General features: G+C 42.0%; 1 protein-coding gene and 1 non-coding gene across 2 annotated transcripts in view; both read left to right on the forward strand.

Moving 5' to 3' along the window:
* CFAP221 (cilia and flagella associated protein 221) overlaps nucleotides 1-24,291 on the forward strand; it is a 101,255-nt gene extending 76,964 nt beyond the window's left edge. The window contains exons 19-23 of the mRNA XM_055316399.1: nucleotides 8,420-8,578; nucleotides 9,563-9,654; nucleotides 15,321-15,413; nucleotides 18,939-19,034; nucleotides 24,141-24,291. Of these exons, the coding sequence (XP_055172374.1) occupies nucleotides 8,420-8,578; nucleotides 9,563-9,654; nucleotides 15,321-15,413; nucleotides 18,939-19,034; nucleotides 24,141-24,249 (549 nt within the window). The 3' untranslated portion in view covers nucleotides 24,250-24,291. The remainder of the gene's footprint in view (nucleotides 1-8,419; nucleotides 8,579-9,562; nucleotides 9,655-15,320; nucleotides 15,414-18,938; nucleotides 19,035-24,140) is intronic.
* On the forward strand, nucleotides 1,429-1,533 carry LOC129504046 (U6 spliceosomal RNA). The gene has a single exon (XR_008663283.1). It is a non-coding gene; the product is annotated as a U6 spliceosomal RNA (small nuclear RNA).
* Nucleotides 24,292-25,190: the final 899 nt, after the last annotated feature.

The raw sequence follows: 25,190 nt of genomic DNA on the forward strand, positions 1-25,190 counted from the left end.
AATGGTGCTGGGAAAATTGGAGAGCCATGTGCAGAAGAATGAAACTAGACCATTCTTTTACACCATACATAAAGATAAACTCAAAATGGATGAAAGATCTAAATGTGAGACTGGAATCCATCAAAATCCTAGAGGAGAACACAGGCAACATTCTTTTTGAACTTGGCCACCACAACTTCTTGCAAGACACATCTATGAAGGCAAGGGAAACAAAAGCAAAAATGAATTATTGGGACTAAATCAAGATAAAAAGCTTCTGCACAGCAAAAGAAACAGTCACCAAAACTAAAAGACAACCTACAGAATGGGAGAAGATATTTGCAAATGACCTATCAGATAAAGGGCTAGTATCCAAGATCTAAAAGGACTTATTAAACTCAACAGCAAAGAAACAAACAATCCAATCATGAAATGGGCAGAAGACATGAACAGAAATTTCACCAAAGAATACATACACATCAACAAGCACATGAGAAAATGCTCTGCATCACTTGCCATCTGGGAAATACAAATCAAAACCACAATGAGATACCACCTCACAACCATGAGAATGGCAAAAATTAAAAAGACAGGAAAATGTTGGAGAAGATGTGGAGAAAGGGAACCCCTCATGCACTGTTGGTGGGAATGTGCACTGGTACAGCCACTCTGGAAAACTGTGTGGATGTTCCTCAAAAACTTAAAAATAGGGCTACCCTATGACCCAGCACTTGCACTACTGGGTATCTACCCCAAAGATACAGATGTAGTGAAACGCCGGGACACCTGCACCCCAATGTTTATAGCAGCAATGTCCACAATAGCCAAACTGTGGAAGAAGCCTCGGTGTCCATTGGCAGATGAATGGATAAAGAAGATGTGGTCTGTGTATATGATGGAATATTACTCAACCATCAGAAAGGACGAATACCCACCATTTGCTTCAACGTGGATGAAACTGGAGGGTATTATGCTGAGTGAAGTAAGTCAATTGGAGAAGGACAGTCATCATATGGTTTCATTCATACGGGGAATATAAGAAAGAGTGAAAGGGATTATAAGGGAAAAGGAGAGGAACTTTGTGGGAAAAATTAGAGAGTGACAAACCATGAGAGACTCCTAACTCTGGGAAACAAACAAAGGGTTGCAGAAGGGGAGGTGGGCAGGGGGTTGGGGTAACTGGGTGACAGGCACTGAGGAGGGCACTTGATGGGATGAGCACTGGGTGTTATACTATATGTTGACAAATCGAACTTCAGTAAAAACAAATGAAAAAAGAAACCTCACTGTACTTCACCACTTTGACAAACTAAAATTAAAAAAACCATATGATCATCACAATAGGTGCAGAGAAGTGATCTGTCATTCCTAATAAATGTTCTCAGCAAATGAGGTACAGAAAGGAACTTTCTTAACCTGATAAAGAGCATCCATTAAAAACCTGGAGCAGTGCTTACTTCAGCAGCACATATACTATAAGTGGAATAAAACAGAGATGATTAGCATGGCCCCTGCACAAGGGTGACACAAATTCCTGAAGCATTCCATATTTTTACAATAAATGTATTTATCACCAAACAACCCAACAAAACAACCTGGAGCTAACATCATACTGAATGGTAATCAACTGAATATTTTCCCCCTGAGATTAGGAATAAAGCAAGGATGTCTGCTCTTACTAAGAATCTATTATTAAAAATCGAACTATAGCCAGTGTAACACAGCAAGAAAAAGAAATAAAAGGCATCCAGTTTTGAAAGGAAGAAGCAAAACTGTCTTTATTCACAAACAAAATTATTGTCTACATAGAAAATACAATTAAATCTATCCAAAAATCTGATAAAACCAATAAGTGAATTTACCAAGATTGCAGGATAAAGGCTCAAGACACAAGGATCAACTATATTTCTATACACAACAACAAACAATCCAAAATCAAAATTTTAAAAAGCCATTTCACTGAACAGCAGCACCAAAAAATATGAAGCACTTAGGTATAAATCTGACAAAAACATATAAGACTAATACACTGAAGATTAAGAAATGTTGCTGACAGTAATCAAAGAAGACCTAAAGAAAAGGAGAAATACACCATGTTGGTGAATTGGGAGATTTAATACAGTTAAGGTGTCAATTATCTCCAAACTAATCAAAACCAAACCAAACCCAGTAAAAAACCAGCAGCCCCCCTCACCTTTTTTTCTGGTAGACATTGACAGGCTTATTCTAAAGTTTATTTGGAATGCAAAAATATCACAACAGGGCAGCCCTGGTGGCACAACGGTTTAGCGCCGCCTGCAGCCTGGGGCGTGATCCTGGAGACCCAGGATGGAGTCCCACATCAGGCTTCCTGCATGGAGCCTGCTTCTCCCTCTGTCTGTGTCTCTGCCTCTCTCTTCACTCTCTCTGAATGAATAAATAAATCTTTAAAAAAATATATCAAAACAACTTTGAAGCACAAATACTTCAAAGCTTTCTATAAAGCTACAGTGATCAAGACAGTATGTTGGCATAAAAATAGATAAACAGATCAGTGGAACAGAATAGAGAATTCAGAAATATATGCATCCATACATACGTAGCCAGTTGATTTTTGACAAAGGTCGGACATTCATGGGAGAAAAGATAGTCTTTTCAAAAAATAGTGTTCAGGATTTCATTTCTCTTGGTGCTTGCAATTCTTGGTCACTCTGCATCAAAGAATGAAGAGGTAGACCAGACGAAGAGTGGTAGAGAGCAAAGCATAATTTATTGAGCGATAGGAAAGCAAAGTTGATTGAGTGATAATACAAAGCTCCTGAGAAGGGAAGGGACTCCAGTTGCCAATTTGGCATTTAAATCTAGGAGCTTTTATGGGCTCTTTGGTGTGGGCTATTTTAACCTGATTAGCCCTCCATGTGCCTGTCACCCAATCAGGTTTTTGTCAGCACACTCATCCATCTATTTGGGAAAGGCACTGCCTGAAAGCATGCTGGCCAGCACAGGCCACCAGATCAAGCTCTTTGAATATTCCACTGGCTAGTAAGCTGGCCCCAGGCCTGGGTTAGGACACCAAAGGCCATTCCCTTCCTGTCACATACAAGTTATAAGTCCTCCCGGCAGGAAGACTTAAAACTGAGGCACTGAGTAAACCTTAGAATAACAGGAAGGGGTCTTTTTCCTTTTAAGGGTAATTTCATCTTAGGACAGGGGCCCCGTCCCTGCCTGCCTTCCTTCTGACTATCCCTCATTAATAGTGCTGGAACATTTGGATATACATTTATCAAAAATGAAAATAGGGCAGCCCGGGTGGCTCACCTGTTTGGCGCCGCCTTCGGCCCAGGGCGTGATCCTGGAGACCGGGGATTGAGTCCCACGTCGGGCTCCCTGCATGGGGCCTGCTTCTGCCTCTGCCTGTGTCTCTGCCTCTCTCTGTGTGTGTCTCTCATGAATAAATAAATAAAAATCTTTAAAAAAAATGAAAATAAAAGAACTTCAATCTGAAACCCATACCATTTACAAAAGTCAGTTGATCATAGACCTAAATACAAAACTGAAAACTGGAAAACACACAGGAGGACATCTTTGTGACCTTGGATTAGACAAAGATTTCTTAGATACAACACCAAAACCACAATCCATGAATGGGGGAGGGGGACTGGACTAATTGGACTTGGTCCAAAGTAAGAATTCCTGCTTTTCTAAAGACACTGCTAAGAAAAGGAGAAGGGGTACCTGGGTGGCTCAGGGGTTGAGCATCTGCCTTCAGCTCAGGTGATGATCCCAGGGTCCTGGAATCAAGTCCTACATCAGGCTCCCTGCAGGGAGCCTGTTTTTCCCTCTGCCTGTGTCTCTGCCTCTCTCTGTGTGTCTCTCATGAATAAATATATAAAATCTTTTTTAAAAATTGAAGAGGAGAAGATAAATCTCATATTTGGAAAAAATCTTGGAAATTTTATACCTGGTAAGATTTGTATCCAGAATATAGAAAACTCTCAAAACTTAATACTAAGAAAATAACCCATTTTTAAAATGGGAAAAGTATCTCCACCAGAGATACACAGATGACAAATACACACATGAAAAAAACACTCAAAATAATGCATCATTAGCAAAATGCAAATTAAAACCACAGTGAGATAGGTCTCATTAGAATATCTAAAATTAAAAAGATTGCTGGTGAGAATGTAAAATGGTACAACTACTTTGAAAACCAGTTTGACAGCTTCTTTTTAACAAAGTTAAAAAGTGGGATCCCTGGGTGGCGCAGCGGTTTGGCGCCTGCCTTTGGCCCAGGGCGCGATCCTGGAGACCTGGGATCGAATCCCACGTCAGGCTCCCAGTGCATGGAGCCTGCTTCTCCCTCTGCCTATGTCTCTGCCTCTCTCTCTCTCTCTCTCTCTCTCTCTCTCTCTCTCTCTCTATCATAAAAAAAAAAGTTAAAAAGTTAGTACTAAACATGTACCTATCATATGATCCAGCTATTCTGGTCCTAGGTATTTACTCAAGATAAACAGAAGAATGAGACTTATGCAAAAATGCTCATAGCAGCTTTATATGTTCCCCAGCCTGGAAACAAGTATCCACCAACAGGTAAATGGATAAACAAGCTGTAGTATTACTATACAATGGAATACTCTTCAGTAATAGAAAGCAATGAATTCCTCTTTTTAAAATTGAAGTATAGGGGCACCTGGGTGGCTCAGTCAGTTTGATTTTGGGTCAGGTCATGATCTCAGAGTCATGGGATCCAGCCCCATGTCAGACTCTGTGGTGAGCATAGAGCCTGCTTGGGATTCTCTCTCTCTCCTCTCCCTCTGCCCCTCACCCCCCTGCTTTCACGCTCTCTCCAAAAAGAATAATAATAAAATAAAATTGAAGTACATTTGACATGCGATATTAATATCCGGTGTATAATGTAGTGATTCAACATTGATATGCATTACTCAGTGCTCACCACAGTAAGTGTAGTCACCATACGGTGTTATCACAGTGTTATTGACTATATTTCCTATGCTGTACTTTTTATCCCCATAACTTATTTATTTTAGTATATGTGCTGCCGAAGCGAGCACTAACTTATTTATTTTATAATGGAAGTTTATGCCTCTTAATCTTCATCTATTTCACCCATCCCCCTACCCATCTCCCCTCTAGCAACTACCAGTGCGTTCTCTATATTTAGAGTCTCATTTCTTGTTTGTTTTGTTTTGTTTTGTTTTGTTTTGTTGTAGATTCCACGTAAATGAAATCATTCAGTGTTTGTCTTTCTCTGTCTGACTTACTTAGCATAATATCCTCCAGATCCATCCATATTGTTGCAAATGGCAATATTTCAGTGTTTTTAGGGCTGAGTAATATTTCATTTTATATATGAACCATATCTTCTTTATCCATTCATCTATTGATGGACACTTGGGTTGCTTCCAATATCATGGCTATTGTGAATAAAGCTGCAGTGAACATAGAGATGGGTATATCTTTTCAAATTAATATATTCAATTTTTTAGGTAAATACTCAGAAGTAGAATTGCTGGATCATATGATATTTCTATTTTTAATTTTTTTGAGGGACCTAGAGAGAAGTGAACTCTTGATACATGTAACAACATGGATGATTCTGAGAATAATTATGCTAAGTAAAATAAATCAGACAAAAAAAAAAAGAGTGCAGACTGTATGATTCAATTAGCTTTAAGATTTATTTATTGGGGCAGCCCAGGTGGCTCAGCAGTTTAGCGCTACCTTCAGCGGAGGGTGTGATCCTGGAGACCCAGGATCAAGTCCCACATCAGGATCATTTCATGTCTCAAAGATAACTCACAGGAGAACTAAATATAACAATATGATTTTCAAAATTGGAAGGAATACGTTTGGAAGGAGCATTTGTGTACATGAACAAAATCTTTATCTTGCATAGCAATGAGTCAATGGATACTCTCTGTCTGAGGTTAATAATAGAGAAATGGAAGAATAAGTATAATGTTTAGAGTAGTGACCATTAGAGACACAAAACTCAGAAATAATGGGAAGGAACAGCCTCTGGGATATGGGCCAGGGGACAGGAAGGGTCCTCGGGATCCCCATTGCTTTTCTTCATAAATCCTTCCAGGCTGAGTGAGTTGCTACCACATGCACGCATCAGTTTGAGAAAAATTAAAACCATTATGGGATGACCACTCAGACCACTTGCTCTGGTAAGAGAGGCCATGCCTGGCGAATGTGAAATATGACAACTACTAAAGACAGTAATACTGCCATTTCCAAAAATATGTCACTCAATCTGCTTGGCCCCCAGGACAGATTGAGAGAGTTGGCCACATAGCAACTTCACACACACCCTCAGTCAAGCAGTATAAGGGATACTGCTGAAGGTCACGCGCTAAGCTCCCCTCCCCAGGGGGGTCTCTGTCACTCCTACCCTATTCCCTCTGGAGTTCCTTCCCAGGCATGTTCCTGATTGGCCTTTTATCACCTGGGGTGGGGTGGGGGGACTCCCTGCCAGCAGGAGTCAGCAGTTATTAGCCTGTTATGCTACAGTGACTCCCCCTACCCAGGAAGTGGAGTTGTACTCCTTTTTCCCTTCCTCAGACCCACTGGTCTCCCCCACTTCCTGGCCAGGGGGTGGCCAAAGTTCTCCTTGCTCTTCTTCTGGATATCTCTGGGGTATAATTATGCAGAGGGCCTGGCCCACCCAGAGAGGATGGGAGGGTGCTTTCTCTGTCTTCCGTCCTTGAGTTCTTCTTCCATAATACACTGGAACAGGAAATGTCCCCTACTTCCCCTGCCACCACCCTCCTTGTCCTCTTTCCACCCCACCCACCTTCCCATCTGTTCTCAGATTTGTCCCACTAGGGCCCCCACCTTTCACCTGTTTCCCTTCCAGCCCCCCAACCCCCTTCTGGGTAAGGGTTCTTCCCTTGAGCTCCAGAGGGTGGAACCCAATGTTACATGTTCTTCTGTCTCTCTCCCCACGCAGTGCTTTGAGGAATCCACAAAGAATCTGCTGCTGTCAAACATAGATATGTAGATATGTACCCTAACTCTTCCTCCAACCACAAGTGCTCCCTGAAGGTTTTGCTTGTTTCTCCATTGCTATGGGTGATGCAGACCCCTATAGGTGGGCATCCTCCTCTCTCTGCCCTCTGGCTTCCTTTGTATTCTCAAGTTCAGCCAAGGCTCCTCTCCCACCTTCCTCTCTAGCTCTAGCCACAGGTCAGCCTGTCTGCACCAAGAGCGGACACTCTTGCAGTGTTCCTTTTTTTTAAAAAAAAAGATTTTATTTATTTATTTATTCATGAGAGACACACAGAGAGAGGCAAAGACATAGGCAAAGGGAGAAGCAGGCTCCCTGCAGGGAGCCCAGTGAGGAACCCGATCCCAGGACCCTGGGATCATGACCTGAACCGAAAGCAGAGGTTCAACCGCAGACCACCTAGGTGTCCCTCTTGCAGTGTTCCTGCCTGGCCCACACCTGATTCCTATGCCACAGTGAGGCTCTCCCTTCCCTCACATCTGGGTGCTCTGGTGCCCACACCCCTCCCAGTCTAGCTGTATTCATCGTGGGAGACTGTTGGTTCTTGGCAGAGAGATGGGGTTTCCATAAGCTATGTGGAGTTCATTGTTTTGAGAAAAAAAAAGTCACAAAAAATCATAAGAACGGAGAAAAAGAACAAAATGGCAACCTAGCTGTTCTTAAACATCTGATATGAAACAGCCATGAGGGGCAAAAGCTCCGTTGTTGTGTGGGACAAGAGTACGTAGGATTTGTTAGACCAACCCCAGAAAGGACACGAAATTGAAAGGCTCTCTATTTTCATATTTTGATATAATTCCTCTGGGCTTCCATCAGTTCTGTTGGAAAATTAGGGGAAAAAACAGGATCTCCCTTAAAACCAGATACTGCATCCAAATGGAGCCTTCCTGAACCAAAAACATTACCAAAACAACATTAAATGTTGACATTTCCTGATCTATCAAATGTCATCCTCTTCTTGTCTTTAAAGTAGTTTTTAAGAAGCTATTTTTGTTTTCAAAACCAGAAGCTCATTTGCTTTTTAGAACCAGTTTGCTTATTTAATAAATTCCCCCTGATTCATCAAATTTAGAAATAAATACAGAACTTTAAGCTGTTTTAAGTCCTCTAAGTCCTGGCTTCAGTTCTAGTTGTTTCCATGAGAACTTAGTAAAGCCACATGGCATGCACTGAAGCTCTTAAACCAGGAAGAGTGACAGTTATGAATAACTGTGACTGCTGCCAGTTTGAGGACGCTCTCTGTAGCTGCTTCTCTTTCCCAGACAAACTGACAGGGACGCAGAATGTTAGTGCTAGCAGGAGCCACGGACGACATTTGCCGTCTCCCGCCTGGCCTGGCCTGGCTTAGAAACTGGTAAACAAAAGAGATTTTTTTTTTTAATCTCTCTCTCTCTCTCTCTCTTTCTTTCTCCCTCTCTCCTGCAGAATCCCAGCCCAGGATTATTTGCTGTGATGCACCCCCTGACCTACGCAGAAACCCTGATAGATTACCATCTGTGCCCTCACCCCAAGTACAAGTTCATCAAGGAGTCCCACAGGGGGTCCAGCATTCCTCTCACCCAAAAGCAATTTCTCCATCACACGGTAATGCCAACGACAGGCTCAGCGGCTGAGCTGGCCCTGGGCTTCAGGGAAGGGCAGGGGGGCAGGGATGCAGGGATACAGCTGGAGTTGAGAAAAAGATTTGCAGCCAGAGCTGCAGAGTAGAAAGAGAACACTCTCATACTGGCCGGCCACGGCTCTGCTCTCATCCTGTCCATACCCACCTCCCTAGGGCTGTCTGTGGCCCTCCTCTCCATCTTTATTACTCTATTTTGCACTTGAAAGCTGTGCCTAATATTCATTTTAGTCCTAGTTCAATCATGTAAAAACTGGTCACGTGCCAGGCGAAACCCCATAGTCTGACCTCCTCTTTCTTTGGCTCCAGCGAGTATAACATCAGAATGGATGAGGTGGTGATGTGACCAATGCACAGTATGGAAGAGGCTCCAGAGAATTCCTTCTCCCCTTAGATGACCAACCTGGCCCAAATGGCCAGAGACATCTCTTAGAGGTGGACCTCAGGCCCTGTAAACTCAATACGTCCCCCAACTCAGATCACTATCTGCCCTGCTGCTGCCAACGACACCTCATACCACCTCCTCTTCCTGGGCTCCCCACTTCCCTTTCTGATCTACATGTTCTTATGCAGGGACCCGTGTGGCCCTTAATCCCACCGTCTCCTGCATCCCTCACACCTACCCATCACTGGATCCCCCAATCTGCCCCATACACAGAGGGGCAAGCAAATCTCCCACTTCACCCCGTGAGTCATCACTGTGCAGTGGGCCCTCCCTGGAAATCTTCCCTTGACACAAGTGCCATGTAGCTTTGTTTAATGTCTTCTGCTAGAGACGTTGTCTTTTAGCCTCAGAAAAATTCAGTCGAATTTAATGAAATGATAAATTTTGTAGCTAAGCTTTCAAGACTGCCAAAAAGTCAGTTGCATGAAATGAAAGTCCTTCCTAGACCTGACCTCACTAGCCAGTTCCCTTATATGTGGGACTCTATGCCTGACTCTCACTACAGGACATCATTCCGGGGATAATGCACTGGAAGAAGTTCCAGCCCCTGGCTCTCTCATCCCTGCCTGAAACCTCGAAGATAGACACAACACAGAGGTAAGCCACAGCCCAGCTATTCGTCTCCCAGAGATATGTTTGCCCCACAGATTACAGAGGCCGTGACCCTCAAAGTTAACTGCCAATATTGTGTCAAATCCTACTATTAGTGCATGAGGGAAGTTTGCTAGCTGGGGAGATATGATGATGTATAACTGATTCACATATTTTGAATTATCTTAATTGAGATATACTTTTAAAAAAATTAATGTCACAAGTGGTTGATCGTCCATATTTTGATAAACGTGGACAACCAATCCATGTAATTCAGTTGAAATACTCATGGTCAATTTTTCACATTTTTGAATTGCCAAAATTAGCCTTCTACACCCTCTATATCCAATTCCAGAGGAGGTACTTCTCTCTCCTCTACAGCCTGGCATTTTCTGTGAGGTCCCACAACTACCATCATACACAGACAGAGCTCAGCTTCAGAAACAGAACAGGCAGGCAAGAATATTGTTGAACCAAAGAAAAAAACCTAGAGAAAACACATTTTTTGCTAGTTTACTCATTTAGCACCTCTTCAAAGCCCTAAGATCTCATACAAGGAGTCCAACACCTTTTCTTTGGGACTTTGGTTCGTTAGTTATCCACTCCTAAGCCTCTGAATTTGCTTATTTAGCCCATTGTCCTTACAAACATAGTTAAATAGGTTATTGGCGAGTGGATGTCACTAGTGTCCAAAATGATGGCCATCAGCAGTCACCTTTCGTTCAAGTCCTTTGATCCAAAATGAGCCTACCCCAAGAAGCTTGAGCTCTGCCACTATGCAGGATCAGCAGGTGAGCAAGATACCACTCCACCACCCACCCCCTAACTCCCACGCCCTCACTCCCACCCCCTGACTCCAAGCAGCATCCCCTGGATCCTCTGAGGCAAGAACTCAAGCCTCCCTAGAGTGCTGCTGGCCTTCAGGAGCTGTGTGACATCCGCCATGCTCCTCGGCCTCTTCTCCCAGTCCTCTTGTCTGTCAAAACAAGGGGATCAACATTTTCATTTTATAGGAGTAAGAAAGCTCTCTGGATGTGCCATGACCCTGTATATACTACCTGTCTCTCCACCCTCCCCAGGTATTGGCGGGGTCCCTGAAAAGCCAGTCTGTGACTCTAGGACATTGAATTTAACTTCTTCATTGCTGGAGGAAAAGCCCCTCCTGAATTAAGCAACATTCAGCCTCCCTCCCGTAGGCATTTGCACACACTGTCCCTTTCAGGTTATTTCTGTTAGCGCATCGCAGCTACTATCCTCTGCCTGGAGATTAACAGAAGACAAACCAAAAAGCACCCAACCTGGGGTGTGGGACCTGGTAGGGGCTCAAAAAAATAAGTTTATTTTCTGTGGGTTCATCCATGCTTCATCCATCCTGGAACCATCTAGAAAAAGCTCAGCATCTTTGCCCTTCCCTTGAGCGTATTTCTACAGTCTGAAATCTCCAGAATCAGAGGAAACAGTGGCACTGCAGAGAGAATGCATATCTTGGAGGGGCCTTGGACACCGCCTCTGCTTCTCACTAGCTGAGTCACCTGCTCTGGGTCCTTGGGCAAGTTACTTATTACCGAAGCCCTGTGGACAATCCCTCCCTGATCGGTGAGGCAGAGACGGTGATGGCGTCTTCACCAAGCCCTTGTGGGGATCAGAGTGAAATGATGATATGGAGCATCCAGCACTATCCTTAATAACTACGTGCCCCCTTGCCCCCAGCCACTAAACCTTGCGGTGCCTCTGCTGCCACCAGATGGCGACAGTCTGCCACCCTGCCTGCCTTCGCTGTGGGGTGAGGACACTTGACTGGCTTCACCCACATACTCAGTAAACGAGGCGGAGCTGTCTATGGGGTGCAGTCAGGAAACTGAATAAGCAAAATGAACAATGGATAAATGGCGAAAAGTGGCCACCAGCCGTCGGCACACACAAGTCTCAAGAATTAAGGGGGGAAAAAATCCTATTTTTTTTCCCAAAGCAATGTCCTTGGAAAAACCTCCTGAGGCTGTTCTTTCAAAAAGCAGTGAGCATGCACTTACCTGGGCTGGAATTAACCATGAATTAAACATGAATTCTACATGAATTAAAGAAAACTCTCCAACTATGAGTTGTTACTTTCAACTTCTGTGCCTGAGTGCTCGGTTGGGCCAATTCGTTTCAAAATAAACCATAATTGCATAACAGATGATAAATTCAAGAGAGGAGGCTACATTTCCTTATCATAGATTTCCATGATGTAAGATTCTAGACCATGTCTTTGTTTTTAAAAAAAACAGTTACGAAAAAAAGAAAATAAAAATAAATAAATAAACAGTTATTAAATAATAATGGTATTCTTGTTTATTCCTATAAATCCATTAGTGATACTTCAACCTCGCAGTCATTTTGCTTGAATAAATTACCTATTAGTTATGAGATGTTTCTTTTGCCCCTGAGAATTATCCATGTGTTGTCAAACCACGTGGTGTAGTTATTTACTGCTTATTTATTCCAAGTCCTTTTTGTATTCATAATAAGCAAAACAGCCCACTTTGCTTTTTTGCTCTTTAATAAATTCTGTGAGAACTTGCTAAGTCTCTCCAGGACTTCCATAAAAATCTTGAGAGTCAGCAGCCAACAGAAGAAATTATCTAATCCAGTAGCACCCTGACTTCTGGATTTTATGGATGAGTGAAATGTCCAAAAGAATTTTTTTAATTTTCTTTTTTTTTTAATTCAATTAATTACCATAGAGTCCTGTCCAGAAGAATTTTGAGAACCATTTTAGGGCTATCAGAGTTTTGCTTTGCCAAGAAAAGCATTAAAACAAAGGAAAGCAAAACAAAGTACCCAACCTCCATCTACTGTCTTCCCCATTTCAATTTCAGAAGAATGTATTAACACACACGCAAAAGAAAGAGGAACGTGGTCTCAGAATGTAAAACTTGGATAAGTTTGGTCTCATGAAAAGAGCTTGATGGTGGCCAGGCTGGCTTCCCAGACCAGCCTGCTGCCCCGGGGAGTGGTCCGGACTCTCCACTTCCCAGTAACTGCTCGGCCAGATTCCCCTCTGACCACCCTGCTCTAAACTGGCAGTGGCCTTGTCTGGTAGGACATGCGTGCTTTGTCATGAAGTCAGGGTGGTGGCACCCAGCTCCCCTTAGTGAGGGACAGTATTAAAACCAAAACCTGGCTGCTAGGTGTACACAGTGCTACTGGGAGGGTTTGTTTCTTGGCCTCCTCAGCAGACAAGCCAGACACACACACACACACACACACACACACACACACACACACATACCTATAGTGTGCACACAACCACACATACGCACGCAGTTTACAAATTATGAATTTCATACCAATGCTTACGGTTCCAGTCCATATCCATGAAGCTATGGCCTGCTTTCGGCCATTCTGTATTTGTATGTCCCTTCTTCCACTGTGAGATCCCTGGCTCCTAACACATTTACTCATTAATCAGTTTCATAGAACGTCCAAAATAGTTTCACAATTGCTTCACCTATAACCACTTTAATAAACATGATAAACAGAGTTCAGGCTTATTTGCAGTTCCCCTGTACCCACATCCCACCAAAACTATGACTAGATAACAACAACAACAACAACAAATCTATGACTAGTCAAATACTGTAAGTTTCTTGAATTAGTTCTTTCTTTTTCTTTTTCTTTCTTTCCTTCCTCCCTCCATTCCTTCCTTCCCTTCTTTCTTTTTTCTTTTTCCTTCTCTCTTCCTTTTTCTTTCTCTCTTTCTTCCCCTTCACCATAATGATGGAATCCACGTGAAATAGTATTTGCTTCAGTTTACTTTCATTCTGGAGTTTTTTCCAGCCCCTCTGTTATCTTTTTAATCTTTTTTTTTGTTTTGTTTTGAATACGTAGAACAATAATATGCTCTCCAAATCAGAACTACACAAAAAGGCATACTCAAAGAGGTGTCAGTGCTGCCCACCTCCCTCCCATCCTTGTCGGTAGCTGACTGAGTCTCCTAATTTATTCTTCCAGTTTTTATAATGCTGAGCAGAATATATTTATTTTTCTTACTTCCCTTCTTCCTTTTTATAAAAAATATTTATTTAAGTCATCTCTATACCCAACGTAGAACTCGAACTCACTACCCTGAGATCAAGAGTAACACGCTCCTCCAACTGAGCCAGCAAGGCGCCCCTCCCCTTCTTTCTTATACAAAAAGTGCCACACTAGATATGCTCTTCTGCACTTTGCTTTTTTTACTTATTACATCTCCTGAAAATCACTGGATATTAATTTATAGCTCTTTCTCACTCTTTTGTACAGCTACAAAACTACTCATCGTTGTTTTATTCATACTCTGTACTTGACAAGCCCGTGCATTTTTGCACAAGAAAAAACAGAGAAAAAAACTTATCCCTGAGACATATGTGCACATGCCAAAGAGACTTCAGTTAATCCTCCTGTTTTTCCATGTCTGCCTCCTACCTTACCCTCAGCTTGCAATCTTTCTACAGTCCATGAGGAGGTTGGTTTCCTTCCTGTGTGTTCTACGCTCTGTCACTGTGTACTCTTTTTCACAAGACAACACTCTTCCCAGCTGCCAGAAATTTATTCCAGCATACTGTTGAAAACTTTTATCTATGTGTATTTCTTCTCCTGTTCTCTTTGTTGTGTGTTCCATTTTTATTCCTTTAGAAGGTTTTTAAGTAGAGACACCTGGGTGTCTCAGTCAGTTAAGCATCCAACTCTTGATTTCAGCTCAGGTCATGATCTCAAAGTCATGATCTAAAGGTTGTGAGATCAAGCCCTACATCAGGCTCCACGCTTGGCACGGAACCTGCTTAAGATGCTCTCTCTTACTCTCCCTCTGCCCTTCTCGGCTCACGCTTGCTCACTCACTCACTTTCTCTAAAAAATTGTTTTCAATTTTAAAAATAAGTAATTTATTTTTTTTAAATAATAGAGGTTTATAAGTAACTGAGACAAAAAAAGCAAATGGTTGTTCTACCATCTTGAAACAGTCTTCTGCAAACTTCTAAAATAATATTTTTTCTCTATATTTTAATGCTTTTAATGTGCTCAATACCCAGAAATTTTTATATAAAGCTCTAAATAGGGATCCCTGGGTGGCGCAGCGGTTTGACGCCTGCCTTTGGCCCAGGGCGCGATCCTGGAGACCCCGGATCGAATCCCACGTCAGGCTCCCGGTGCATGGAGCCTGCTTCTCCCTCTGCCTGTGTCTCTGCCTCTCTCTCTTTCTCTCTGTGACTATCATAAATAAATAAAAATTAAAAAAAAATAAAGCTCTAAATATATAATACAAAATAATACACCAGAGGGTGGGGAGGAGGATTTGAAATTGAATAAAACAACTAAGGAAGACTGTAAAGATGGGGGAAAATATTAAGAAAAGTGAACTATCCAAATATAATCCTGTGTCCTCCAGAAATAATATTATTTTAGACACTACCAGCCTGAAAGTTCTGTTTCCAAACTCAAAAAAATGGCTTCTTTGGCCACATTCTCTAGGATTTGCCTGGTACCTATCAGACCCTTGCCTTTGTAGGGAAACATGAGCAGCTTTTCAGGAGCAAGGGGTGGAATGGTAAAGTCCTCCCCAGAGGTAAAGCAAAAGTGCTTTAGCAAATTGTGTGAAGATCCCAAGAATGCAGATGTGAGCATTTATCCTTGCCTCTGTGATTCTTCTACAGCTGTGATTCCTTCAATTTAGCCATGCTTCCTAAAAATGTCCCTGCCCTTCTTGATGCCCTACCAGAAGAAGACAGATTGGAAACAGCTGAATGGTACTTTTTTACCTTTAGTTACTTTTTCTCTCCTTCCTTTTCTTTTTAAGATTTTATTTATTTATTTGATGGGGGAGAAAGAGAGAGAGAATGAACGAGTGAGAGCACAAGAGCAGGGAGAGGGAGAAGCAGATTCCCGATGAGCAGGGAGCCTGATGCAGAACTCAATCCCAGGACCTTGACCCAAGCCAAAGGCAGATGCTTAACTGACTGAGCTACCCAGGTGCCCCCATGTTTGGTTTCTAAAGTGGTCTGTTCCACAAAAATGCACTAGCTGCTGTGAGGGATTTCCAAAGAGCACACAGTGCAAGTGTGCAACACAAATGAGCTGAAGCCAACACTGACCCCTACCCCTAGCTACGGAATAGCATGCTAAGTTCTTGGTGGGGAATAGTCGATCTCTGCAGCCTCACGTTTGCTGATCCTTAGGTACTCGAGGAGCTCAAGGGAGGGGAAGGCAGAGCTGGTGCTCAATGGACTTGGGTTAGTACTTGAAAGAAGATGGGATTTAGAGAAGCAAAAAAACTATAGGCTTCAAGCCAAACAGCTTATGTTTCATTTTACTGGTGAGCATCCAACAGCCTTGAATCTCCTGTTGCTGTGCCCATTCCAACATTTTTACATGTAAATAATTAGTGAAATCCTAAATATCTGAGGCATATATCCAGTTCTAAGACTTGCCCATGCACACCAACATTTGGCAATACCTACCCTGAGTGTTTGAAGCTCCAAACCCAGGATGGTTCAAGTGCCTTCTAGTGAAACCATTATACGAGGACACCAGTAGGGTGCTGGATGGTACACATCTGCATGAGGTTCAGAGGAACAAGTCCAGTCTAATGGGGCAATGGGGAGATGACCAGGAAGCCAAAACTTAGCTAACCTCTCTTCCACTCAGCAGTGATGTGGGGCCTATCATGACCCAGTATCCCCATCTTTGAAATGAGAATAATAGAACCTATTTCTTGCAAGTTGTCAGAGTTACAGGAGATCATGCTGACTCTGATGACGAGGGTGGTAATTACAACAAACATTTACCAAGCAATATCTGTGTGTCCAGCACAATGCTTTGTATGCAGTCTCATTTATCCCCCACGGTGAGGTCTTGCTGTTATCCCCACCTTAGAGACAGGAAACTATTCACGGGAAATTAATGCTTGCCAAGCACCATCATGCGGCTGCTTAGCAGTCATTAGTTTTCAATCGTATGGGACTGGAACAGCTCTTGTGTCTTCCAAGGGTACTTTCCATAACAGAACCTTGCTATGCCACTTCTGTGTATCATGGCTGAATGGTCTTCTGCTTTTATTTTTTAAGATTTTATTGATTAATTGATCAATTGATTGACAGAGAGAAAAAGAACACAAGCAGGGGGAGCAGCAGAGAGAGGGGGAGAAGCAGACTCCCCCTGAGTAGGGAGCCTGACAAGGGGCTTGATCCCAAGACCCTGGGATCATGACCTGAGCCAAGGGCAGAAGCTCAACCAACTGGGCCACCCAGGCACCCCTGTGTTCCTGCTTTTAATTCCAAATTTTGACACCTTTGTTGATCTTGGAAGCATTTCTCTTAGCTGAGCCACTATCAAAATCTCCATTCTCTTCTAAAATAGTAGAGTTGTTGAAACTAGAAATGATATTTCCCAGCCTTCCTTGCAAGAAAGTCATCCATTTGACAAGGCCCTGATCCAAGGAATGTGAGATGAGAGATATTCCACTCTCTCTGAGATATCAGGACCCTTGGAGGAGTGACTGTATCTCCTCCATGGTCTCAGTCTGTCTCTCTCTCTCTTTCTCTCTCTCTCTTCCCTTTCCTCCAGCTGGAACCCATACCTGCAGCAAATAAGCTTTAACCATCAGACAACAAAGCTACAGGCCAGGAGTCAGCAAATTATGGCCCATGGCCAACTCTGTCCACCACTTGTTTTTGTAAATAAAGTTTTATTGTAACATAACCATACCCATTCATGTATGAATTTTTTTTATTCCTTTCATGCTACAAAAGCAGAGTTGCAAAAGAGACTGTATGACCTGCAAAGTGCTTTACAAAAAAGTTTGCTGACCCCTGCTCTAGCAGATAGCAGACCACAGGATAAAAGTCACCTCGATCTCTTTAATTTCTTCTCTTACCAAGTTATTTAGAAATATATTATTTCATTTTTTAGGGATGCCTGGGTGGCTCAGCGGTTGAGCATCCTTTGGCTCAGGGTGCAATCCTGGTCCCGAGATCAAGTCCCATGTTGGGCTCCTTGCGAGGAGTTTGCTTCTCCCTCTGTCTGTGTCTCTGCCTCTCTCTGTGTATCTCGTGAATAAATAAATAAAATCTTCTTTAAAAAAAAGAAATATATTATTTCATTTTTAAAGCAGTTGTGGATTTTTTTGTAATTGTCTTCTTCACTATTGATTTCTATTTAAATTCCACTGGGGTCAGGGGTGCCTGGGTGGCTCAGTGGTTGAGCGTCTGCCTTTGGCTCAGGGTGTGATCCCAGGTCCCGGAATCGAGTCCTGCATCAGGCTCCCTGTGAAGAGCCCTCTCCCTCTCTGCCTATGTCTCTACCTCTCTCTCTGTGTCTCTCATGAACAATAAATAAATTCTTCAAAAAAAAAAATTCCACCGGGGTCAGAGAACATACTGTGAATGATTTCAAGAGATTGAAATCATTCAGGTTTCCTTTACAGTCCAAGATATGGCCAGTATTGGTAAATATATCATGTGCAATTGAAAAGAATATGCATTCTATAACCCCACTTTAAAAATTATTTTTTAGGGATCCCTGGGTGGCGCAGTGGTTTGGCGTCTGCCTTTGGCCCAGGGCGCGATCCTGGAGGCCCAGGATTGAGTCCCACGTCGGGCTCCCGGTGCATGGAGCCTGATTCTCCCTCTGCCCGTGTCTCTGCCTCTCTCTCTCTCTCTCTCTCTCACTGTGTGCCTATCATAAATAAATAAAAATGTAAAAAAATAAAAAAATAAAAATAAAAATTATTTTTTAGGGTATCCCTGGGTGGCGCAGTGGTTTGGCGTCTGCCTTTGGCCCAGGGCGCGATCCTGGAGGCCCAGGATTGAGTCCCACGTCGGGCTCCAGGTGCATGGAGCCTGCTTCTCCCTCTGCCTGTCTCTGCCTCTCTCTCTCTCTCTCTCTCACTGTGTGCCTATCATAAATAAATAAAAATGTAAAAAAATAATAAAAAAATAAAAATAAAAATTATTTTTTAGGGTATCCCTGGGTGGCTCAACGGTTTGGCACCTGCCTTTGGCCCAGGGCGTGGTCCTGGAGTCCTGGGATCGAGTCCTACGTCAGGCTCCCTGAATGGAACCTGCATCTCCTCTGTGTCTCTGCCTCTCAATCTCTCTCTCTCTCTCTCTCTCTCTCTCTCTCTGTGTGTGTGTGTGTCTCTCATGAATAAATAAATAAAATCTTAAAAATAAAGGAAGTCACAAGAATTGCAGAACTCTTAAATGATCACAATATTACTCTTTTTATTTTGGGAAGGAAAACCCGTTCCAGCTAAGCATCTTCTTCCTTTTCAGTGAGCTCTGCGAACAGAATATAGAAGTTATGTTGACTCCAGAAATGATTGAAGCAGAATTCCCTATCTTGGACCACAAGGACACCAAAAAGGAGAAGTAAGTCTATGCCTTAGGCAAAGGCAGCCTTTTGATAGAATTTGTCCTACATGAAGTAGAGAATTGTCATGTTGTCTAAATCTAAATATCTCAGGCTTAAAAAAAGGAGAGGTTTGTGTGTATCTTATTTTATGCACTATTATGTTATCTCAAATGTGGTTGGCAAGTAAATATTTAATAACTGAACCTAGTTTTCCCACTTGCTTATCATCTAATTTCAGAGGTGTGTTTGTTATTTATAACTGAATAAGTTTCATCCGGTATAAGGAACCTGGGCTCTGGAGCCAGAGGAGACCTGCGGCCAAGTCTCAGCCCCACCATTTATTACCTGTGAGATCTCCAGCCAAGTTGCTTCCCTCACTAACTGAGCTTCAGAGTCTTCATTTATGCCCTACACAAAATAGTCTCCCTCACAGGTGGTGTGAGGTTTAAATGAGATATTAGTGCCAGGGTGTCCAGCCAGTTGCTTGATGTGAAATAGATGCTCAGCAAACATATATGCTTCCCCTCCCCCTCTCCATCAAGGGCCAAAGAGCTAAGCAAACACATCATCATCATCCCTCAAAAAATTGGTTTCAATGAATATGGGTGTAATGGAAATAACCACATTATAGTTCCCATGACTTATAAGTTTGAAATTCCAGATAGGCTTTTAAAACTTCTTTTTCTTTAAAAAAAAAAAATGCCTTTTTTATTACTAAAAAATCAGAAATACAGAAAAATATTTAAAAAGGTTGCTTGGAGGGATCCCTGGGTGGCGCAGCCGTTTAGCGCCTGCCTTTGGCCCAGGGCATGATCCTGGAGACCCAGGATCGAATCCCAGGTCAGGCTCCCAGTGCATGGAGCCTGCTTCTCCCTCTGCCTGTGTCTCTGCCTCTCTCTCTCATTCTGTGTGACTATCATAAATTAAAAAAAGAAAAAAGAAAAAAAGAAAAGAAATTTTAAAAAAGGTTGCTTGGAAAAATAAAATAAAATAAAATAAAATAATAAAAAGGTTGCTTGGCTGCTCAATTGTAGAGCATGTGACTTTTGTTCTCAAGGTTCTAAGTTTGAACCCCACATTGGGTGTAGAGATTAAAAGATAAAATCTTAGACTTTTTTAAAAGATTTTTGCAAAGATTTTGTTTATTTATTTATGTATTTATTTGAGAGAGAGAGAATGAGAGAGCACAAGCAGGGGAAGTGGCCAGCAAAGGAGAGGGGGAAGCAGACTCCTTGCTGAGCAGGGAGCCTGACACAGGGCTGGATCCCAGGACCCCAAGGTCATGACCTGAGCCAAGGCAGATACTAGACCAACTGAGCCAGGTAGGCTCCCCTTAAAAATTTTTTTTAATTAAAAATTTAAAAATAAAAACAATAATGCCACCCAGAGGCAATAACTTGTATATTCTGATGCTAAGTCTTCCAAATATTTACTTATTTGATATATATATTTAATATATATAATGATAATGTATATTAATGTTAATACAATTATAGTAATTACATATTATTACATGTTTTGACAAAATTTAATCATTTTATTCATATCGTTTTATCTTCTGCACTTTTATTTAGCAATATACTATGAACATATTTATATAGGTATATATAGCTATATATCCTTATATTTCACCATAATTTATTTAACCAACCCTTTTCTGATGAACATGTAAACTCTTTTCAGTGTTTTGTCGTTACCAATAGTGCCATAATTCCTCACATACTTATTAGGAACTATTTCCTCAAGATAAATTTCTAGAAACATAAATGCTAGATCAATGTGCATATTAAGATTTTATTGCATATGGTTTAATTGCCATTCAGTGTACATCAACATACCTCCTACCAGCAGAGGTCATGACTGTCCACATTCAAATGCCCTAAATAATGTGGAAAACTATCATTTTTTTCTTCTTTAGCAATAGGATTGATTTACAAAGGACCTTCTCATTATTTTAACTTTAACTTCTGTGTTTACAAATGAAATTATAAATGTGGGCAGCCCAGGTGGCTCAGTGGTTTAGCTCTGCCTTCAGCGCAGGGCGTGATCCTGGGGTCCCAAGATGGAGTTCCACATCAGGCTCCCTGCATGTAGCCTGCTTCTCCCTCTGCCTGTGTCTCTACCTCTCTGCCTCTCTGTTTCTCATGAATAAATAAATACAATCTTTAAAAAAAAGAAATCACAAATTTTCCTGTGCTACCAATTACTTTTATTCTTTAATGAAGGACTTACTTTGCCTTTTCTGTAGGAAGCATTTATCTATTTCTTATTCATTTATGAGTCTCTCATACATTAAGGATAATTACCCTTTCTTAGATGTTATAAATATCTCAGTTTGTCTTATAACTTTGGAGTGGTTTGGGGAGGCCCTTCCTTTTCTGAAAGGGATTCTCCCCACATATCTTAAAGTAGTATGGGCTTCCTTTGGCTTGTTTGTGATGGTTTTAGAGGCCTTCAGGAACCAGCACTTCTCAGAAAACTGATTAGCGGTTTCTAGGAAAAGAAAATTTAGGAAATAAAAACATTAAATAGAATTTCAGTGAGCCTGTTTGCTTTGATCAGGTAATTACCAATAAAATATCATGTTATACTACATAACACATAAACCCCCATAGGCCTCAACAGATAGATGCACTTTGCATTGCATTTTGTTTTAGATTTAAAACAATAGACTGAGACTTTTAAATAAAAACCTTTTTTTTTTCTATTTCAAAACTTACCCCCAAAAAAATAATGCTTGCCACGTGAATGGAGTAATATCCAATACCCTCTCTGCTCACACGTGCTCTTAAATGTGGCTTTCACCCTTTATACTACAGAGCAAATGTTGAACGCCACTTGATTATAAACTTATTATTTTTTTAAAGACTTTATTTATTTATTTAGTCATAAGAGAGGCAGAGAGAGAGGCAGAGACACAGGCAGGGGAGAAGCAGGCTCCATGCAGGGAGCCTGATGTGGGACTCAATCCCGGGACTCCAAGATCACACCCTGGGCTGAAGGCAGATGCTAAACCACTGAGCCACCCAGGCGTCCCTCAAATTATTACTAAATGAAAGAAGTTATTACTTTATGTATTCACCCAAATGGTATTTTTTATGTATTTCCCACAAAAATAAACTAACAGTGAACTCTAAGCATTTCCTGCATGACAAATTAGCTTCTAATTTTTTCAAAACACAGATACGTTCTACCCACTTTCAATAAACATATCATGGCATTTTCAATTCATCCACTTTTCAGTTTAAATTATTTTATGTACATTTTTTCAGGTCAAAATTATCAACATAATTATCATTTTCTTGGCTGAAGAATATTCCAACAGGTTGATAGCCACTGGATGGTTTTGGAAAGTTCCATTGGTTCAGAAATTCTCTTCAGCTCATATCAAGCACTATCCGATGCTCAGTTTTGTCTTCTGTGTCCATATTCATTCCCTTTCCTCACCTTTTCAGCCTCAGCCAGAAGCCACCAGCATCCTTGCTGTCAGACACACATACAACCAGAGCTTGGATAGAACAAAAAGAACGTATCAGTGATGTTTCATTTCCCATGAAGACTATTTGGTCTTTGGAAAATTCTGTTTTCGTGGATGCAAAGAATCATCCCTCCATGCCTGTGTAATTTTTTTTTTTATTTATGATAGTCACAGAGAGAGAGAGAGAGGCAGAGACACAGGCAGAGGGAGAAGCAGGCTCCATGCACCGGGAGCCCGATGTGGGATTCGATCCCGGGTCTCCAGGATCGTGCCCTGGGCCAAAGGCAGGCAGGCGCCAAACCGCTGCGCCACCCAGGGATCCCCATGCCTGTGTAATTAACTCAAGAGATTCTTTTCTGTCTGGTGGTGATCTCAGCCACCTCAAGACACACTAAAGCGAATCATGTAAAATATCCAAGAAACTGCGAGAGTGATGATTTCCACATGATCACTCAACCATTAGTATCTTTAAAGGGAGACATGACCCATATATGTTTAAAGTTGCTTCCATTGAATGACACCAATTAATATTTTTATGACACGCATCAGGGGACATTTTAATTCTTCATTTTCAGATATTTCTGCTTGTTCAAAACTACCAGGCATTTGCCGGCACTTTACATTTCACCCCGTTTAGAAAATGTTCCAGAAGTACTTGAGATTATATAATATTCTCCCATCTAGGCAGATGATATAGCTGAGCTCACAATCTTCAGACATCTGTCCTTTCAGCCGAATGCACCCCTCAGTTCCTTCCCAGATATCTGGAAAGTTCACCCAGCAACCCCCTTGCCACACCCAGCAAAGGTCCAGGCACCACTCAGTCCAGGTACAGAACACTTGCTCTTGAATCCCCCACTTCTGGAGCCACTGTCAGACTCACAGTTATTACAGGTCTACTTTATTTGCAGACATAAAGAAGCAACTAGTACTGACTGAACATTTAGAAGACATCATGCTAAGATGTCTATGAGTAGTTTCTCATGTCACCTTTTTAACAACATGGAGAGAGGGAATGACCACTGTCTGTCCATCAGGAAACAGAACCCGAGTTAGGGAACTTGGTCATACTAAGTAATTCTTGTAGCAATGGATGGAACTGGAGGGTATTATGCTGAGTGAAATAAGTCAATCAGAGAAAGACAATCGTCATAGGTGGAGTATAAGAAATAGTGTAAGAGACTATAAGGGAAAGGAGGGAAACTGAGTGGGGAAAAATTAAAGAGGAAGATATACCCTGAGAGACTCCTAACTGGGAAACAAAGGGTTGCAGAAGGGGACGTGGGTGGGGGGATGGGGTGACTGAGTGACAGGCATTAAGGGGGACACTTGATGGTATGAGCACTGAGTGTTATACGATATGTTGACAAATTGAATTTAAATTTTTAAAAAATTAAGAAAAGAATTCGTATCAGAAGCCAGGTTTGAATCACAACAGCCAAGTGTTTTCACTGGAAACTAAATTATCACTAAATATTGTTTAAATATATATATGTATGATACCAATCATATATAAAAACATAAAACAAGTCCTCCAGCCTTTCACTGAACCCTTGCAATCCTAAACCAGCATCTGGGCGTGGATGGGTAACCCGAGCTGTCACCAAGTACCCTAATGTGTCCTTGTTGGGTGTTTGATATGCAGAGAGGCCAAAGAACAAGCACAGCCAATGGAGAAGGGAGGAGAAAAGGTGCTGGAGGAGATGAAGACTCTGCAGGGCAAAGCTCTCAACTCCTACCTGATTCTAGAATAAAAATCTCCAGTGTCCATTCCTCTTGTTGGCTTTCCGCCAGTCGCTGTGGTCCTCTGAGTTCATTTACATTCCAGCCATTTTCAGAATTAAACTTCCTAGAGGATCAACCTGAAATGTGGATAATGTATATATTTTTAAGTGATAATTTTTCTTTCTAAAAATAAAATGTCCCTAGTGTGATAACAGTGTTTGAAGCTTCTTGGTCCAAGGTTCAGTGCTGTCACAGAGACTTCTGGAACAAGCTGCCAGCCACCCACTGTGTGGAGAGACCAAGAGCCAAGAGCCAGTGCTGACCAGCATCCCTGAGAGCCTTTTGTAGGTGCAGTACATACGAGGTGGGCGGGCGGGGCGGGGGGGGGGGGTGGTTGGAGCAGAGGTAGGAGGAGCCAGAGGGGGGCTGCTCTCTCCCTTCTGCATAGGAGCAGCCCCTCAGCCCCTGAGCATCACAGCCCTGGTGAGGACACTGGCTCCCCAGGCATGTATGTGACAGCACACACTCATGAGCATGGATTGGAAATGGAGGGGGACACTACTACAGGTGACTCGAGCTTGCAGATCCGTTTGGAAGTAACTGGAAAATATCCCTCTGGAAACTCTCAGAAACACTTGAGGCAGAAGGTCCTTGCCAAGGGGTCAGGAGTCTCTGCGAACACCTCAGTGAAAACCAGGCATTTCGATTGTATATGTTAACAGGACTCCATTTGTACAAGCTGGCTGCCATCAAGACTGATGGCACTAGGGTTATAGGATAACCTATAATTATCCAAGGACATTAGGATGTATTCTCTTCATCCCTTTTTTTTGTTTGTGTGCATACATTTAAGTAGCTGATAGCAGACTATATGCACAGTTTTAAAAGGGCTCCTCTTTAACTCATTGATTCTGACATTTTTTTCTGGGATTTTTTTTTTCCATCATAAAACCAAAACCCTTTAGGGACA

Source organism: Nyctereutes procyonoides, unplaced genomic scaffold (genome assembly GCF_905146905.1).
Source record: "Nyctereutes procyonoides isolate TBG_1078 unplaced genomic scaffold, NYPRO_anot_genome, whole genome shotgun sequence".
Classification (NCBI taxonomy): Eukaryota; Metazoa; Chordata; class Mammalia; order Carnivora; family Canidae; genus Nyctereutes; species Nyctereutes procyonoides.